The sequence below is a fragment of the Aulonocara stuartgranti genome (assembly GCF_965226115.1).
Source record: "Aulonocara stuartgranti genome assembly, chromosome: 6".
NCBI lineage: Eukaryota > Metazoa > Chordata > Actinopteri > Cichliformes > Cichlidae > Aulonocara > Aulonocara stuartgranti.
In genome coordinates this window covers 30,426,766-30,445,461 of record NC_138944.1, presented here as the reverse complement: position 1 = coordinate 30,445,461, position 18,696 = coordinate 30,426,766, and the positions used below count along the sequence as shown (strand labels likewise).

At 41.4% G+C, this 18,696-nt stretch overlaps 1 protein-coding gene across 3 annotated transcripts in view; it reads right to left on the bottom strand.

Annotated features, from left to right (window-relative positions):
* myo15ab (myosin XVAb) overlaps window positions 1–18,696 on the bottom strand; it is a 55,347-nt gene that overhangs the window by 15,416 nt on the left and 21,235 nt on the right. For all 3 annotated transcript variants that reach the window (XM_082537231.1, XM_082537232.1, XM_082537233.1), the window contains exons 26-52: window positions 17,950–18,027; window positions 17,695–17,846; window positions 16,026–16,071; window positions 15,757–15,881; window positions 15,183–15,300; window positions 14,903–15,078; window positions 13,297–13,381; window positions 13,149–13,181; window positions 12,936–13,017; window positions 12,630–12,760; window positions 12,122–12,217; window positions 10,357–10,485; window positions 10,160–10,266; window positions 9,813–9,991; window positions 8,364–8,436; window positions 8,052–8,243; window positions 6,344–6,423; window positions 6,190–6,263; window positions 4,075–4,183; window positions 3,864–3,932; window positions 3,720–3,784; window positions 3,256–3,633; window positions 1,644–1,725; window positions 1,460–1,555; window positions 1,273–1,333; window positions 842–935; window positions 322–439 (exon numbers count right to left, since the gene is read on the bottom strand). In XM_082537231.1, coding sequence (XP_082393357.1) covers window positions 322–439; window positions 842–935; window positions 1,273–1,333; window positions 1,460–1,555; window positions 1,644–1,725; window positions 3,256–3,633; window positions 3,720–3,784; window positions 3,864–3,932; window positions 4,075–4,183; window positions 6,190–6,263; window positions 6,344–6,423; window positions 8,052–8,243; window positions 8,364–8,436; window positions 9,813–9,991; window positions 10,160–10,266; window positions 10,357–10,485; window positions 12,122–12,217; window positions 12,630–12,760; window positions 12,936–13,017; window positions 13,149–13,181; window positions 13,297–13,381; window positions 14,903–15,078; window positions 15,183–15,300; window positions 15,757–15,881; window positions 16,026–16,071; window positions 17,695–17,846; window positions 17,950–18,027 — 3,028 coding nt within the window. The remainder of the gene's footprint in view (window positions 1–321; window positions 440–841; window positions 936–1,272; window positions 1,334–1,459; window positions 1,556–1,643; window positions 1,726–3,255; window positions 3,634–3,719; window positions 3,785–3,863; window positions 3,933–4,074; window positions 4,184–6,189; window positions 6,264–6,343; window positions 6,424–8,051; window positions 8,244–8,363; window positions 8,437–9,812; window positions 9,992–10,159; window positions 10,267–10,356; window positions 10,486–12,121; window positions 12,218–12,629; window positions 12,761–12,935; window positions 13,018–13,148; window positions 13,182–13,296; window positions 13,382–14,902; window positions 15,079–15,182; window positions 15,301–15,756; window positions 15,882–16,025; window positions 16,072–17,694; window positions 17,847–17,949; window positions 18,028–18,696) is intronic.

Below are 18,696 nucleotides of genomic sequence, written 5' to 3'. Positions count from 1 at the left end.
AGGGCTCATGTGGGTTTTTCTTTTTTATTCATCATTTATAAGCCTTGAAACACAGTTTTGAACTAAAATCAGGTTCTGCAGGTTTTCTGTGAGCCAGACAATATCTTCAGCACGTAATTTCTTCTTGTAAGGTCTATTTGATCTAAACAAAACAGAACTGCTCCCTCTCCTCTTTCCTCTCATCCCAGTTGGTCATGGTCGATCCTCTTTGAGCCTGAGGATTATAGGGTCCTGAGATGACTACTGTTGTTTGGTTAAAGCTGAGATTTTTCTAACAAGGGAAAGTGATTTAGCTTCATCTGTACACAAATCAGTGTATACCTGGAGGAGGTATGGGGAGGGGACGGGCAGGCGCTCTGGTCTTTGTGCTCTTGGTGGGTTTAAACCCTGCCTCTTTCACTGCAGACGCAGAGGGTGAAGCAGCAGCAGGACGTTTGGGCTGGAGAGACACAAAAACATTTTGTTATGTGACCTTTTACAGCTGTGGTCAAAAGTTTGCATCCACACAGGGGCAGGTGATGCTCAGACCTAAGAACAAAAGCTGTTAAGTACGGTGGTGGAAGCGTCACGCTCTGGACCAGTTTTGTTGCCAGTGGGACTGGTTTGCCTTGTGTGGATTATAGAAAATAAAAAAATAAATTCAAACTAAATTAAACCAGTTGTAGTTTTTTAAGTCATTAAAGCTGCATCTGTACAATCATTCCACCTTGTAAAAAGAACAAAATAAATTTAAAAAAATTAAAAACCTTAAATTACCATGACGAGTGGATTTAAGCTTTTGACCACAACTGTATATGCTGCTTGGATTAACGTGTGTGTGTGTGTGTGTGTGTGTGTTCACCTGTGGAGCAGGAGGGTTCTCCATCTGTGGTTTGAGGATCTGTAAAGCTTCATCGCGAGGTGTTTGCGCCTTCTTAAACTTCCCTTCTGGTCTCCTAAGTACAACCACACAGTGTCAACATCACACATTACGGTGCGCAGGGTTTTTCTACTACAAATACATCAAATTGTATAATCTGCGTTTATGTTTACTGAGTGTAAACACGATCGTTCTGGTGCTGCGTGCTTAATGCAGGCGTTAACATCGGAGCCGGTGTCTGTCGGTGCTTTGTTTACAGCGTGCGCAGTTATTTCTGTGTCTGCAGACAGCATCAACTGCTGTGCTGGATTTACAAGCAAAGTTTATTGTAGGAAAATCTGATCACCGAGCTGAGAGCTGATTCCTCAACACAGAACACGTGTTTGCGCGCGTGCGTGTTTGTGTAGCCTCACCTCTTGCCAGGTGGCAGTGGGTCCGGCGGTGGTGGTGGAGAGTTGTATCTTTTAATGATTTCTTTTTAATGAAATAAAACATGTCAACAAAGGGTGGTTTCAAAGTTTTATACAATATTTCAAGAATGTCAAGAAAAAGACTCGCTTATTCACATGTGTGTGTGAACCTGTCAAAAATTGCAGTTACCTTGGATATCTTGGCTGGGGACGACATGATCTGAAGTCTGAGCTGAATACTTCACCACTTCTCCAGCAGGGGGCAGAGGAGACGTCACAACCGGGGCTGAGGCATCCGCAAAAACAGATTAGATTTCCTCTGCTCTCTTAAATGAGAGTTCTGTGAGAAGCGAACTTCTCTCTCACTCTCTTACCAAATTTCCTGACTGGTTTGTCCTTGTTCACGGGGATGCCCGGAGCTTTTCTCAGAGGGACGCTGTCCTTGGCTGACTGAGCCTGAAAAAGCCACATAGACACACACACAGAGAGAAAACAGAGAGTTTGCACTCAAGATTCTGCAGATGTTCAATGTAGTCATCTGCAATTTTGCCGGAGAAGTCAGTTTGGGAGCAAAGAAAAAAGAAGCTGACAGTGTTTTTGGTGCAGATAAACCTGTGGATAGTCTGCACCTGTGCATAATGTTTTTGGGGGACGTTTTTGTTGTTGATTTGTAACATTAAAAGATAGACATGCCAGAGTTCTGACATGAAGGAAGGTCTAAAATGAAAGGTATAAAACTGGTGGATCAAAGGACAATACAGTCAATGCACAGGGTGACATTTTTCCCTCTCAGATAACTATTTTCCCTTTGACCACTACAAACATGAGGATTTATAATAATGTAAGAGGAAAAGTCATATAGACGCTGAAACAACTTTACATATCTCACTGTACAAATCAAAGCTGCCATCCCAGAAATTTATGAGCTCGGAGGAAAAAAAAAAGGGATGACCCGAGGATCTCATCACTTGACATGAACTTAGCGAATGTAGCGGAGACAGAGGGAGATATTCTATTCAGTTTGGTCTTTGAATGCCGCTGATGGATGGCTCTTAACTAGTGAGCTGAAATTTCGCACTGATGGAATGTGCCTCAATCCAATTTAACTGCTTCGCCCATAACCTGTCTGAAATTTTCTCCTCAGAATACTTAATACACGCCACTTTACTCAGCAACGTGTGCCAGGGAAATAAAGATGGGCAAACTGTGAGAGTAAATGTTTGGAGGTAGGGATTCTGGGCATCACATCAAAGGGAAGATGAGACTGGCAACTAAATTTGTAATTTGCAACCAAAAAAACAAAACCAAAACAGTAACCAAGGCGGACACCGAATTTCACCTTATTTTGTCTTTTATACCATATAATACGTCTGCGTCTGTGCATAAAGAAACGAATAAGGAAGAAACGTTTCGTCACTCATCCAAGTTCAGTCACAGCTGATTGTTCTCACCTTATAAAGAGATCTGTGTTTTCAGGGTGCTGTGCATTGTGTTTGTGAATCTGTTTATCTCTTTAATGAATTAGTGAGTTTTTAGCTGAGAGTTACGGAGGATTGCAGACCCAGAGTAACCTCCACGAGTAAAACTAAGATATCAGAACCAAAGAAAAGTTGCAGCCGCCTCCGCAGCAGCTGTAGTCGCACAACTGCTTCACCCTCATTTGTCTGAACATTTGAGAGTCACTTTCAGATGCGCTTGATTTCAATTGGCTGATTAGGCATAGAAATTAGTATGTTTACTATTGCAGATCTTTGGTTGATGCATTTATGTGTTTTGGTTTTTATATTTGTTGTTTTTTTTGAACCAGCTGCTGCTTATTATCCTGACAACACATATCTTCTTTGTATTTCAAATAAACTGCTTCTCCTGGATAATGTCTCCTGTTGCTTTAAGTTCACGGCAGCCTCTTTTATACACTCGCAGTGCTGGAATATTACGCAACGTGTCAGTGCGAACTGTTTCCTCACATGTCTCGGAGTTACTGACCTGTGCTGCTGGGTTAGCTTTGTCAGTTTTTGTGGAGGCTGGCTCAGGGTTAGGGTTGGCAGGGGAGGCCTGAGGCTGAGTCTGGGGACCGGCAGGAGGCCGAGCCTGAGGCTGTGACGGAGCCTGAGCAGAGAGAGGATGGGGGCGAGGCGGGATGTCTGCTGCAGCAAAGGGAGTTGGGGTGAAGTTGGCGTAGGGGCTCGGTGGCATGTTTGCATACGGGCTTGGCGGTATGGCAGCATACGGGCTCGTGGGGGCATAAGGGCTCAGAGGGTGATGGAACAGAGGACTCATGGGAGGGCTCGTGATCGGGGAGGTGGGCGGACTCGACACCGGGCTGCCGACCATAGCCATGGCTTGCATAGTCATCTGTTGGGCCTGAGAAACAAGAACATGACACATTACATTGGTAGCAGAGAGCAGTGGGATAGATAAACAGATGCGGATCCAAAACCGAGGCGCACCATGATGACGGCCTGCTGGTTCACAATCGCCTGCTGCTGCTGGGACAAAACAGCCTGGTGGGCATCTGGAGGAAAAACACAGTAAACAGGATGGAAAATCATGTTTGATGATTCCCCCCCATCATTATCATTCGTTATACAAACCAGGTGTTACAGGTGCCACTGCAGCAACAGGAGGCGACATCACACCTCCCACAGGAAGTACTCGCACAGCTGTGAACACAAACACACACAGCCATCCAGTTTCTGTCAGATGTTAAGTGTGTTTGTTTTATTTCACACGCTAATCATCTGTCAGGACTGTGGAGTGCGAAGGAGTAAATATTTAGCATGTGTGCCCATGTCTGTGACTGACCTCCAGGTGGAGGCGGTGGGCCCGTGGATGCTCCTTGTTGATGCCAACCACCACCAACTCCCCCAGCTCCCTTCATCCGGCTGGATAGTCCTCCAGCTGATTCTACTTCCTGTGAGGATACACAAGCAGACTTTAAAACCACAGGCTGTATATAAAAGATGAATATAATCACCGTGAGGTCAAGCACCAAAGAGTCAAAGTCATTTTTGCTCTAAATGTATTAAGAAACACTTGAAATACTTCGAATTTGGATTAATCGCTCAATCACACCTGTTGTCACTGATTTTCGGTCCAGCTCTTGTGTAATTTGTATAATTTGGCAAACCAAAGGCATTTTCTCTGCTTCCATGGCTTTTTCCACAGCCATACTTCCACTCAGACCATTTCTAATGAGGTTTCAGCAAAGTTCAGCTTCCTCAAATTTTTTAAGGACACACTGCACACAGTGCTGAGGTAAAGATTTTCAGCTAACAGCTGATGCACAAATACCATTTGATCCCATTCAAACTCTTATATTTGTCATTTTTCATAGATACAAAATAAGAAAATGGAACAAGTGCCTAAAGGTACAATTTAAAAGTAGCTTAACAAAAAAATAATTCCTCTGAAAATGACAGGTTCAAGGTCGAAACTGATTTTTTTTTCGTTTTTTAAAGCAGCCAATCTTCAAAGAAAAACTCTGAAAGGCCTTCAGAAAGCCTGGAGAACTGTCCATTTTAAAAATGTAAGCAAATGTAGAGAAAAGAGGGATAGCTCAAAACTTTTGCACAGAACTCTCTATGTATATTTGTATGTGTGTATATATTTAAATATATATACAATATATGTATGTATCTGTGTGTCTGCTTGTTGAAACAGCATTTGTGCTTACAGTATCTTAGAGCGAGTGACTGTCTGCTGTGTGATCAGAGGAATCTCCCTCTTCAGTGTGCAACCGTTCCATCAGAAATCAGCCACTGACCCATAAAGTGTGTGCGTTTGTAGGCCATGTCTCATTAAAAAATAAGCCCTTCATTTGCCAGAGTGTCAGTCCCTCGTAAGCAGATCCCCTGGGTGGGAAATCATCGTGGCGATCTGGTGGCTGTGACAGTTACGGTAACTGGGTAACGGAATAGGTTGCTGGCCGGGAGAGGTCTGTAGAACACATCTGATACATGCTAATTCCTGTCAGCCACATCCGATAGCACGACTAACATTCACCACATCGGCGTCCAGAGGACTGGCCGGCCGACAAAGTCACGCATTCACTGCAACACTGCCCTGACAAAAGGCTTTAACTCAGTCTTCAGATATTCTCTGCAATCACACATTTTAGATGAAGAATAAGTGTTTTTACTGCTGTAAGAAAACAATTTTCAAGTGAAAAAAGCTTTTATCTGGCACAACCAGGCTAAAAAACATAAATCACCAGACACACTTTACTAAATATCCTCCTTTCTAGAAACATGCCCTAATTCCCAGTCACAGTTTTGCTGTAATTAACTTGGAGCTCACAGTTTGTGACAAAGACGCTCAGGCTTTTGCTATTAGGGCCTCACATTATGATATTCACTCTCTACCAAACTCCCACTGAGTCTCGTGTCCTTTTAAATGTTCTCAGTCTCTCGATGACGCCTGTTGAGAAGGTGATGTAAAACAATTATTGTTCTTCTTTAATTAGACTTTGCTCTCTTTAATGACTTTTGTCCTTACTCTCATTTTATGCACCATCCAGTTATGTTTTGTATTATATTTTTACTATTATTGGTGGAAAAACTGTGGAAAAAATGGCTGCAAAATTACAAAAAGGTTTATTGGATCAAACACTAGACTTTCTGAACATCTCAGACCTGCACGTCCATAGGACAGACCTGAAATTGGGTGCTTCTATTGGAAATTGCTCTCAGAGGTATATTCACAACTGTCTGTATGCTAGTGGCAAAAGTGCTCTCTATATGCATTGTACATCTAACTGACTTTTACCCAGTATACAGCTCATTCCTTGAAGGCACACTCCATGCCCACTTTCTAAAAATAGAGCTCTACAGAGATTGACAGTGACTGACAGTAAGTGGTTGATGGAGGAGTCTGCTCGCATGCGCAAGTGTTTCAGAGTGAATGAATTATGTAACTTACTCCAGCTCCGTCAGACAGCACAGGGTCAAACAGGCTGTCAAGATAACGATCCATCCCTCTGTGAGGCTCCAGGTCTGAGAGAGGGGAGAGGACTTTGAAGTCTGCTCCAGTCACAATCAATATGTGCACACATATGTTTGGTGTAGTGACGTACCTTGGCTGATTGCATCCGAGCTAGACATGGCTGTAGATATGACATCATCGTTCGTGTTAAAGCCACCCCCCAACAGGCTTCTGTGGCACAATAAGAAAGAAAAGGCTGTTTAAAACTGGTGGCGACACCTTTACAGACTTTTAAAATGTCCTTTAAAGTTGTTTAAAGGTTTACTAACATGCAAACAATTAGTTATGTACACATCCAACAGTTCCAAGCAACTTTCATGTCTGTGTTTTTCTGGGAAGCTCCATTTTTGGTCTTTACCAACTGTCTTCAGCTAATAAAAGCTCAGCTTTGTTAACCAATGAGTCACTATTTGTGCTACTGCATTTTTATCTGGTGCCGAGCAGGGAGTGTGCAGTTGCTTTTAAGCAGGGGGCAACCTCTGCGATTGGAAAATGAAGCCAAAGAATTGGTGTTTGAGGCTGGATTCAAAAGTGAAAGTCAGTCCCCAGAGACTCACATGCCAGAATATCCAAATTCACAGCAGAAATCGACATGTTTCACCCTGGAACAAAAACCTGTTCTGGTCTCCATAGCAAATTTCTCAGTTCGTGACAAATGTTCAGTCTTCTTATTCATCTATTTAATTGCATTAATGATAGGTGGATACCAACCCAGAGAGCCATAACCAATAGCTACCTGCTAAGCTTCTCTGACAACGATCTGACAAAGAATACACTTTGAAGTCTGGGTGAGATTTAGCATTTTATTTGTATGCTACACAGTATTAATTAGCAAATATCTGTGTTTTTCAGATGCACTTTGCTAGCCAAGCTTGCAAACATTAGCTGATTATGCAGCATTCTAATCACTCAAGTGTCCCACTTCCAGCTTAAATAAAAGTAAGACAGCGACAGACAAAATGCTAAAATCTAACTTTTAAAACGTGGCTTCACAAATGAATCCCTGATGTCCTCATCCTGGCAACTTCCATCTTTTATATACAGTCTGCAGCTTAAGGAGTTTGTTGTTTGTTTGTTTTTTTACTTCTTTTTTTTTTGCTGAGAACAGCTACAAACAATATTTACTGTTGTTTCTAACTGAATCACTCAGTTTGCAGGTACAGACAAAGGAAAGCATAATTTATAACTATACTAACCTTAAGCATCTTAAGTTAAAATACCTCTGAGGCTGGAAACTTTTTGTATATTATTTCATCATACTGACATTTCAGAGATGTATCAGGTCAAGGTGGAGTTGTTTTTAAATCATCATGTATGCTTAGGTATTTGGGTTTAGTGGTTGTTAAATGATAAATATCTGGGGTTGTGACATCAATAACAGGGCAAGAATGAAGAAAATCTAAATTTGCAGTAAATAAATCTATATTAACCTTGTTGATGTGTCCCTTAATGTTAGCCTTTTGTGAAATATTTAAAGAAAATTCCAGTGGGAAATTATTTAAAATCCTGCAACAATGGATCCAAAGAGCCTTGGTACATTTTTAAATGGAATTTGTGCTACCAGTGGAAAGTTGAATATTTCCAGCAGGCCTGAAGTTGTATCTCAAAAGTATCTCAAGGTTATGAGTAAGTACAGCACCAGAGAAAATGCACTTGTTAACTTCATCATCTTAAAATGTAAACAGTGACAAACTCAACCCCATAATGGCTGGAATGGTTCATGAAATCTCAGAGATTTCTGGGTGTGTGTGTGTGTGTGTGTGTGTGTGTGTGTGTGTGTGTGTGTGTGTGTGTCTTACATGCTGGCATTGGCCCGCACTCTGGCTGGTTCCTGTGCAGAGATGATGAAGTAGCTGCTGTGTTTGGGGAAGTCAGCAGGAAGTTCCAGATCTGACATCAGGTCCAGAACGTAGTCTGAGCCCTCTAGCTCCACCCACTGAGCCGGCTCTTTCAGCAGCACCGACCATCCTCGACGGCCCTCCACCACACCCCTAGACACACATACACACACAGAGGCACACAATACAAGACTGTAATCTGTTCACTTGTCATCAGCTTTTCTCTTTTCAGCATTTCTACATTACCCAGTGAATTTTGTGCAAAGATGCTACCTGTGTTGTAAGATGTCTTTGGCCATCTCTTCTCCTGTTGTCCATGAGTGCAGTGGACACAGAAAGGACACACCTGAAGAACAAATGTCCCAGAGTGAATAAAATGAACTGCTACATGCTGTGTTTGTCTTCATTCTCCCTTCTGTATTGCTTAAACAAACTTCTCAGCGCCCTCACTGGTGTGTTTGGGAAGATTCCCACAGACACCAGTACAGCAAACAGGCACAAACAAGACCAGTGAACCAGAGCGAGTATCAGGTGTTGTCTAATCCTCAGCGGACTTGCCACGAGGCTCGAGGACAGATTGGCTGAATGACAGGTGGAAATGAGAGAGAGAGACAGCTACCGCTGTCATGCTGGAGAGTGCACACATTGACAGGGCTCAGGGGGAAATAAAGACAGTCGAGCTACAGGGAGTCAAATTGTACCAAATGACCAGTTCAATAGGTTCAATAATAAGACCACAACTCCTCCCATACAGATATAAATGTGGCCAATCTCACATTTTAGATGGTCTCCCGCTAATTTTAGATTACTCCGAGGCTTCAACTTTAATTTATCTTTGGAGAAAAGGACAAAATCGTTTGTCAAACACTGTGGGTGGTGAGCGATGATTGTGTCGGTGTGAATAATGGCAGTGAATAATCTCCCTTGGACATCTCAGGACATTACAGAAAGATTTAGTTTTCACAGACCGATCCTGGGTAATAAATTCACAGTGCAATGCCTGCTGAATGTGGGAAAAAAATAGGACCATTCTCCTACATCATGCTCCTGACATGATACTTGACACCATCTAGTCTCAGTAAAGACTGAGACATGAGTCATTTTAACCTGGTTTTTGCCCTTTTCCCATCTTCTTTTACAAATAGGTAAAAAAAACAAACCCGCTTCCAAAGAGCAATAGAAGAGCAGCATCCTCACTGAAAGTGAACCAGAGGTACACAAGGAGGTGATCCTGAAAATGGAGATCCTCCAACTTTATATCAGGTAAGGTAACCTTTGATTGGCTCTCATAGTTATTATGTGTGTACATGTTGCACAGTGTTGCTGCACCAGATTAAGAGCATTCAGTCAAAAAGGCAAAGGGTAGTTAAAAAAATTTATAAATGCAATTTTTTCAACATCCTTTTTATCATCTCCCTTTTTGCTTCTTAGCAAGTTTTACAAAACGACAAATGATTTGAAAATAGGATTGAGCTTAACTAAATTCAAAGAAAGTGAATATGCTGACTACAAATATAGCTGGTAGACCCAGGCTCCGGCTCAGGGGCACTTTGACACATCTCTAAAAATATAAACAAACAAAGCAAAAAAAAAAAAAAAAAATTATATATATATATATATATATATATATATATATATATATATATATATATATATATATATATATATATGCTTGCATTCTCTTTCATAAAGGTTTTCATTGTGTGTTGTTCATTTTCTCACCATCGAAACAGTGCACGTGCAGAACCGTGTGAGCTTTCTTGCGATTGGCGGTCCACTCCAGTAGGCAGGGTGGGTACGTCCTGACATACTCTGGCCCGACACTGAGCCTCTGCAGGGCCTGAAGCAGACGGTGCTGGCACACACAGTCATAGCCCTCCGGCCCATAGTCAGACACAAACCTGCAAAACAACAACAAGCATGAACAAACACTAGTATCAGCACAACCACAGCAAAAATATACCAAGGAGCAAAATACGTCAAAAGAACATATTAATTTAGAGCATAAAGATCAATAAACTGTTGCTAATAGTGATGGATGGTTTATATGTTGCAGGCTCACGTCTTACTTCAGCAGGTACTTTGCAAGCCTCTGAGAGGGCAGGAAGGCAGAAAGGCAGGAAGAAAGCAGGAGCCAGCCGCGCTCTGAATTTAGGATGTTAGGATTCCTCCACACCTAGTGGTACAAAAGACAGCAATGAAGTAAATTAAGAAAATATTTAATTAGTAATATAGTTTATTAGTAGACACAAAAAGTGGTTCTTACTTGATTTGCCACCTGAACCAGAATCTCATCTCTGAGGCTGGGATTGGCCAGTCCTCTTTGGATGATGTAGTTCCCAAACAGATTCTCCTGAGCCCCGTTCAAGTTTGGGTCACCCATGAACCTAAGTATCTATTAAAGGCACGGGTAGTTGGTAGTTAAGACATGCATAAGTAAAACTCAAGCCCCCAAATTTATAGGTTTGGTCAAAAAAGGTTTTACTGATTTTGAACAGTTGATGTCCAATTAAACTGATGGTTAAATCAACACAGATACAGTTAGAACCACAAGTGTTTGGACCAGGACAGATACTAAATCAAGCAACTAAGATGTGATGGAAGTGCAGACTTTGAGCTTTAATTAAGTGGTTTCATATAAATATTAAATGAACTATTTAGGAACTACAGCTATGTTTATGCATATTTCCCTCAATTTATATAGTTTTATTTTTAAAACACCAAAAACTGAATGTAAAGCACCTCAAGGTGCTTTACATTGTAAGGTAAAGACACTACAATAATAGAGAGAAAACACCTGCAATCAAACGACGCCCTATAAGCAAGCACTTGGTGACAGCGGGAAGGAAAAACTCGCTTTTAACAGAAAGAAACCTCCAGCAGAATACCATGACCGGTTTGGGGTGAGGGGAGGAAGACAGGACAAAAGAGACACTTTGGAAGAGAGCTAGAGATTAATAATAACTAATTAATAATAACAGAGTGGTGTGAAAACACACTGTGAGTGAAAAGAGGTAAGTGAAGAAGAAACAGTCAGTACTTGATGGGAAGCCATGAAGGAGCCTAGACCTATTGCTGCATAACTAAGGGCGGATTTAAGGTCACCTGATCCAGCCCCAACTATAAGCTCCATAAAAAAGGAAAGCTTCAGCAGCTGCTTGATGCTTGCTTGTTTGTGGGTCCCTTTGCATTCAGTTTTGCCTTCACTAACTGCAAAGCATACTCAGCTGGGTTGAGATCGGGTGACTGACTTTGGTCACTGAATAATATTTTCTACTTTCTTCGCCTGGACAAACTCTTGGGTTCCTTTAGGTCACTATCCTTTTTCACTGTGAAGCACTGTCCAATCAGTTTTGCAGCTTTTGGCTGAGTCTGAGCAGAGAGTGTAGCCCTGCACACTTCAATATTCATCCTGCTGCTTCTATCCGCAGTCACAACATCAATAAATACCAGTGACCCAGTTCAGCTGGCAGCCATACATACATGCCCATGCTGTAACATTGTCCCCCCATGTTTGACAGATAATGTGATATGCTTTGGATGGTGAGCTGTCTCTCTCCTTCTCCATACTTTTCTCTTCCCATCACTCTGGTGCGGGTTGATTTGGCCACTCCTAAAGTTTTTGCTACCTCTCTGACAGCTTCCTTCCCTTGCATGTCTTGGGACCTCGTATTGAGAGCTGAAGAGCCAGCAAATGCACCTTCAGCCACAGATCTTTTATCTGCCTAAGCTTTAATGAAATAACAAGAGACCCGGCTTCACCTGGTCACCTGCTTGTTTGAATGTTTGATTTATAATCCACCGAAGTGTCATGCAGAGGCGACATTACAAGAAAAAAAAAAAGTATCATTTTCCAAAGACCTGTGGACTTAACTGTAGCTGAGGGATTTTTAAAGTGCCAAAAACTGGAGGACACATTCATTTGATTGCTTTTCATTTCCTGACATTAGATTTGACCTTTCAGCACCGCAAGGTTTTCATTTACACTGTAGATACCAGAGTTACCCAGCAACAACTGAATGCAACTATACCAGAAGGAAAACGTTGAGGGCTCCGTGTTTTAGCTCCTCATCCATTCGAATCAGGGAATTCTCCAGCGGGGCAGTCACCATCCCAAACAACGGCTCCTATAAACACACACACACTCAGCCTGAGAAATAATATATCCAGTTACCATTTACAACCCTCATATAAATGAGTCCTGTGACGCTTCCCATTTATTTAAACCAGTCACAAAAATTTACATGCATTTCCTGAGTGCTTGTACTTTTCCTGTTGTAAGGGACATGAAGCTGTTTAGACAGTGATGTTGTGCAGACCTGCTTCCTCTGTGGTGACAAAAAGCAAGTCCTCTTGATGTAAATAATTACATTTTATGACAACCACTTGGTTTAATGTTACAGTAAAAGGTTTATGGTTCAGCAAGTGGCAGCAGTAGCATGTTTAGGGTTACAGAAAGTCTACATGCGATAAATGTAAGTCAGTGTAATGTCCTCTAACACGATCTGAACATAACTGTGCGTGTATCTTCATTATTACCCTAAACATAGCCCGGATGTAGTGTGTCATGAGGTAGTTGTTGATGTCCAGGGGCAGGGTCAACTGGGGGTCAACCTGAACCTTTGGAGCCTGAACGACAGCCAAGCAGTCAGAATGCAGCTCCTCACCACCTGCACGACACACGCATACAAACAAAAGCAGCAGGCCGTGTGTGAGCACAGAAATACGACAGCAAATATTCTCAAGGCCACCTGCAAACAAGATGGAACACATCTTCTGATGGAGGTTTTTTATAGCACTGTCTTCATATCAGCAAGTGTTATATATGAGTGTGTGTGTGTGTACCTGAAGCAGCCTGTAGCAGGGCGGCCAGCTCAGCGGGAATGGGCAATGTTGTCACATTCACCACTTCTCGATTGATGCGATCCTGCACACGTTGCAAACACACACACACACACACACTCAAACATTTATACACGTACACGAAATCTTCTTCTTTTACTCAAAATGCGGCCCTCCTCCCTTTGACGTATTCTCCCTACGTCCTCCCTGTCTCACCTCCTCCGCCTTCCTTGCAGGCTCCACCACTGTCTGACAGAAACACAACAGCATCATACTTGACACGCTGGTTCATTTTTTATTTGTTCGCTTGTTTTTAGAAATATGTAAAAGTGTCCAGCAGTTTATTCAAACCGTGTGCGCCTACCCTCATGTAACGCTGGCGATTGACGATGAGCAGCAGGACGGAGCGTAACCTGATTAGGTACTTCCTCCTCAGAGCAAAGTTTTTCCTGTTCAGGGAAAGGATTAACCATGAAGGATTTGAAAAGAAGCAAACAGAGAGCAGAGAAAACACTGATTTAATGTTCAGTACATAGAGTCATGGTAAAATCACTGACATATCAGATTTTAAAATTTGGAAGTTTTATGTTTTAGGACGTTATAAAAACAATCACGTCATCAGCAGGTGTTAAAATGACAAAAATATGATCTCAGATGAGCAAACAAATGTGACATATTACACTGTCGTGCGTTTATTTGACAAAAACTAAAGCAAAATGCAGCAGCAGTGTGTGTAAAACTAAGATCACCCTTACTGCTTCCATAGGAATTGAGAGGGTAAGTAGCAGCTGGGTGCTGTTAATCAAATTGATCATCAGCGAATGTGAGCATCTGTTGTGCTTTTGCACGTTTCTGCTGTGGAGCACTCAGGTGTGAGAGATTGATAAAGTCATACAGAAAATGATTACTGTATGTAAATGTCTAAATGTGGTTTTAGACACTATTAAGTCATGGGCTGCACTTAGTTTCTCACACACTGCTTCTGCATTTTGCTTTAATTTTTGTTAAAAAAAAAAAGGAAAACAATGACAAAGTTTAATATGTAATCCACTTTTGTTGATGTCAGGTTGCATTTACCTAATTTTAAAACCTGCTAAGTAGTTGATATCATTTTTATTATGTCCTTTCTTTTTATCATGACTGTATGTAAATAAAGAAATGAATAAAATTGCCATGTTTTTGTTCAAAAGTCTGACATCTTACTCTAACAAGAATTAATGCTGCAACCAGTGTAACAAGATTTAATGTATCATTTCCCCAAATTCATCAGAGGGAGACCGGCCGCTGCTGAACTATAATTAATGTCTTGAAATGTCTGACCTTGAGTTTTAGTGCTTTTTTATTGATTTTTTTACACAGTAGAACAAAATGTAAATTGGAACATCTATGGACTTTGGTGGGCCGGCAGCGAATCAGACATCTATCACCTTTGATGGATAAGTACAGTCTGAATCCTCTGGCCTTGTCTCCTCACATCAAGGACAAAGAAGCAGGTTGTCTGAGATAAGGTTTGACCTGTTTGACTCTGTGAAACCAAACCCTAAAGCCTAAATTGCCAAGTGCAGGACTGAAACTCCAGACTAAACAGGGCAACATGTTGGCTGCTGAAGAAAGCCGAGGCTCAGTCGACTTCCAGGAAAAGACCGATGATACTGATAGTGTTCGGCTTTAAGATTTTTAGAATAGAGAAATAAGATTGTGACTATTTGGAGTTTTTCTCTGTTTTCTGTATTTTTTGAGGAGGAAATATATATCTATATCTATATATATATATCTATATATATATATATATATATATATATATATATAGCTATATATATATATATATATATATATATATATATATATATATATATATATATATATATATATATATATATATATATATATATATATATATAAGGACATTTGAAATGTGAAGTGATGATGCTTTGAAGCATTAGATGAAGGCAACACGATGGGCATGTTACCTGGCTAGGTAGCCTCTGCTACGAGCTTCAAACACAGTCAGAAAGCGCTTGAATTTGATGAAGTTCTTTCGGATGAAGCACGTGCGCGTGTATCTCTGCAGCGTCATGGCAGCGAGGTTCAGCACACGGTCACGCTTGCCCTCCAGCAGCTGATACAACTCCTCTTTCAGAAAAATCTAACACACACACACAAATAAAAACTCATCTGTTTTTAAATCTACAGCACGACATAGCTGACCTCATGATTTGTACTTGTGTGCAGATTTCTGAGAACGCTCACCTTACTGACACCCAGCTGATACGAGTCGGTCTTCACTGGGCCGAGTCTTTGGAGCATGGCAACGCAGTTTTCTCCGTCTGCAGGTGGAGTATCCTTCAGGCAGAGCAGGGCTTTATACCTGCATCGACATGTGACAGTTCAATCTGAATTCTGTGAAAACACCTAAATCTTATGTATCTTTGCTTATTACTTGTGGTGAATCTGAGAGCTTATTGGGAATCTGGGCATTCACAGCTTCGGTAACTTCTATCTGTGAATCTTATTGTAAACGCTGGACTGTGCTGACATTGTTTTCTTTTCTCAGACTACTTTGGCAGTGAACGGCGCTGTGAGATCAATTGATTTCAGCTGCTCTCCTACTGCAGGAGGTGACAAAAGCCAGATGGCTACTTCGGCGTGAAGAAATCTGTGTGTGAAACGTATTCTACCCAGAAAAAAAAGACCAATCATCTGAGCAATTTTTGAAAACTGAAAGCAGCGAGTGGAGAGGGCAGCAGAAACAATTTATTTGAGGAAAGGAAGCTGAGAATGATGATTCAAACACAATCAGCTTGGAGATAAGTAGGTGGCCAACCTCGATAGGAAGCTGTGAAAGTGCAGTCTGATTGGATAACCCTCCTTCCTGATGTGGATGGTCTCCATGATGCCGGAGTAATGCAGCTGAGTTTTGACCAGCTCCATGTCAAACATTCCTGGCTCCTATAACAGTACACAATGTACATGCACACACACACACACACACATATATATATATATGCTTTTTTTTAAAAAAACAGAAATTAATAAAAATCTAAACAAGAAAGCACTGCAAGCCTGCACACATCATCCAACTTGCAAATATACCTTAAGATGGTTTGGCTTGATGCATCGCACAAAATAAGGGTTACACCTGTCACAGATAGATGAGAATGAATGGATGGATGAGTGAATAAACAAATGCATGAGCTGATGAAACCTGATAAACTGTGCGGGGAAGTCTACTTTCCAGCTGAAAATGAGAATGCATGGCATGTACTTTTATAGCTGGAGCTACATTATTAACAATTTCAGACTGACAGACCTCCTGAGGCCTCAGTTTTCATCTATTTGAGACATGATTGAGGCTAATAAGGCTGTCAGAGATAATCACTTTAGTCTAATGGTACACCACGGCAAAACAAATTGTTCAATCCGCCTTTAGGAACAAGGCCATGATAGAGTGTGCGTTGTTTGATGAGAGCTGTGAAAGAAACCACTCCTTCTTTTGCTCATTGCCCACATCAGACACTCTCATCACAGACAATTTCATACATTTATGAAGCATCATTATCTTTTTTCACCAGTGATAGTCAGGACCACTTTAGTCTAAAGGAGATTAATATTTCCCACGACTGCGATTCATATTTGGTGGTGTGGCGCTGCTCACCTCCCCGTCCTTCCATGTGCACACGTGCAAAGCTAGAGGCAGCAGGGAGAGGACCAACGAGACTGTCTGTACAGAACTGACAGCAGACATGATACTGATTAAGTCAGACACACCATAAAAGGAGGAGATGGGGGGGGGGGGGGGGGGGCTTGGTACAAAGGGACTTGCAGATGATTCTTAACTGCAAGCAGAGTCATGGCTCAGTCACACTACAGCAAAAACAGGATGGCAACCTCATGGCAACTAGGAAAAACCGGACCTCTGAGTGACCACTTTTGATTGGAAGGTGACTGCACCAGTTGCCTGGTGGTTGGCAACCTGTCTCCAAACAACTGCAGTCTGGCTTGACTCTCTGCAACCACTCACATACAGACTGGTAAAAGTTGGCAAGTAACTTTTTAATTTATATTCTGAGTCAAGGTTAACAGGTATGCAGGTGTCTTTTTGCAACGGGGGACTCATCTCTCAGTTTGATTGTAATCTGGTTACATGTCTATATAAAAGCAGGTTTGCTGGTAATATGGTCAGTTTGCAAGTAATTTCTGAATATTTGTTTCAAATCTAAGAGGTTGTGTCTGGAGTCTGAATGAAAGTCGTTAATGTGAATTTGATGCCAACAGATTTGTGATTTAATCTAATTAGTCACAGTTAAACACCAGATTATCACAAACAGATTTCACATAATTGCCAGATTGACCCTATTCAGCTGCACACTGGCTCAGTTGTATTGTTATTTTATCAGCATGTTGATCCGCCAAAACCGCTTTAAAGACAGTAGCTGACCCGATTCTCATCTTCAAAGCAAGCATTTAATTTTACTGCACACGGCTGCACTGTGGTCCACTGTTTTTCCTTGTGTGACTTTAGGATAAAGCTACTTAAACTGCCCACCCATTATGCGATTTGTCAGCTGGATGCATAGAAGACTGTCAGCTGAACATTCAGCTGATTCATCGCAGTTGTAGCTGAGCTTGACTTTGTGGTTCACCTGAACTGATGACAGGCTCAGTGTATTGTGGGAACTCGAGTGAGTGTCAAAGAGGGAGAGATTTCAAAGAAAGCTGTGATGCAGTCTTCTTGTTTTAAAAAGATAAATGAGCCTAAAACCTTTCCATCTTTTCCAGCAGCTCTTGCAGGCTGCTTTGAAACTTTGCGCTGACCGTGTTGGCCTGATAACGGCGAGCCGCGCTGCTGCGCCGCACGTTAGACCGCTGCTGAGACAAAGACTCTGAGTGCTTCCAGAAGAGGCTCGAAACCATCTGCACACACAGAAAGACACAGATAATATCCACGTTACAATATCATGCTTCACCATACTTTAGTATCTGAATCAATTTTTTTTTTAACATTTCGACTTCTCACTCTGTTCTTGCTCTGGGTGAAGAGGTCCAAAACATCCTGGCGCACCATATCAAAGTTCTTATCCAAGAATTTGTAGACCTGCATCACAAATCATTCAAAACTATTGCAAATTGATTCAAACCAGAAATTTACAGCCACATGCATGAACGACAGGGAGATTTTTATGGAACGGAAATATCTCTGGAGTCTGGTTTTGACAGATTACATTAGAATATGTTTAAAACATACCACACAGTATGCAAGCGACTACCTGTTTCACAATCATACTGTCCAAAGCAAGACATTTTGATGAAAAACCTAATAACCTTCAATACTATATCACATTCATTCAATATTATAACACAGTTTTTCAGTACTCCCGTGTACTACTTCACAATGATTTATTCACAATAGAAGCCATGTGAACCTGAACAAGAATGGATGGAAAAAAAGAGATGGATGGACACACAATTCTAGAGCTGTTAAGCAATTAGTCAACTAAAAGAAAAATCACTCACTCAAATTTTCAATTAAAAATGTCATTTCAACAGCACCTGTGGCTCTTAGTCTGTCAGATGTGTGGATTTTGGTGTGTGTTCATTTTAAATTGTTTAAAATCCTTACATCCAAGAACAATGTGGACTTTGGATCTGATGGGCACCTGTTTAACTCAGTGTTTGAGCAGGTGCACATATGCTATACGGCTGAAATGCAAAAGCCCCAGTTTGAGGCCGACCTGCGGCCCTTGTATGTCTGAATTTACCACAT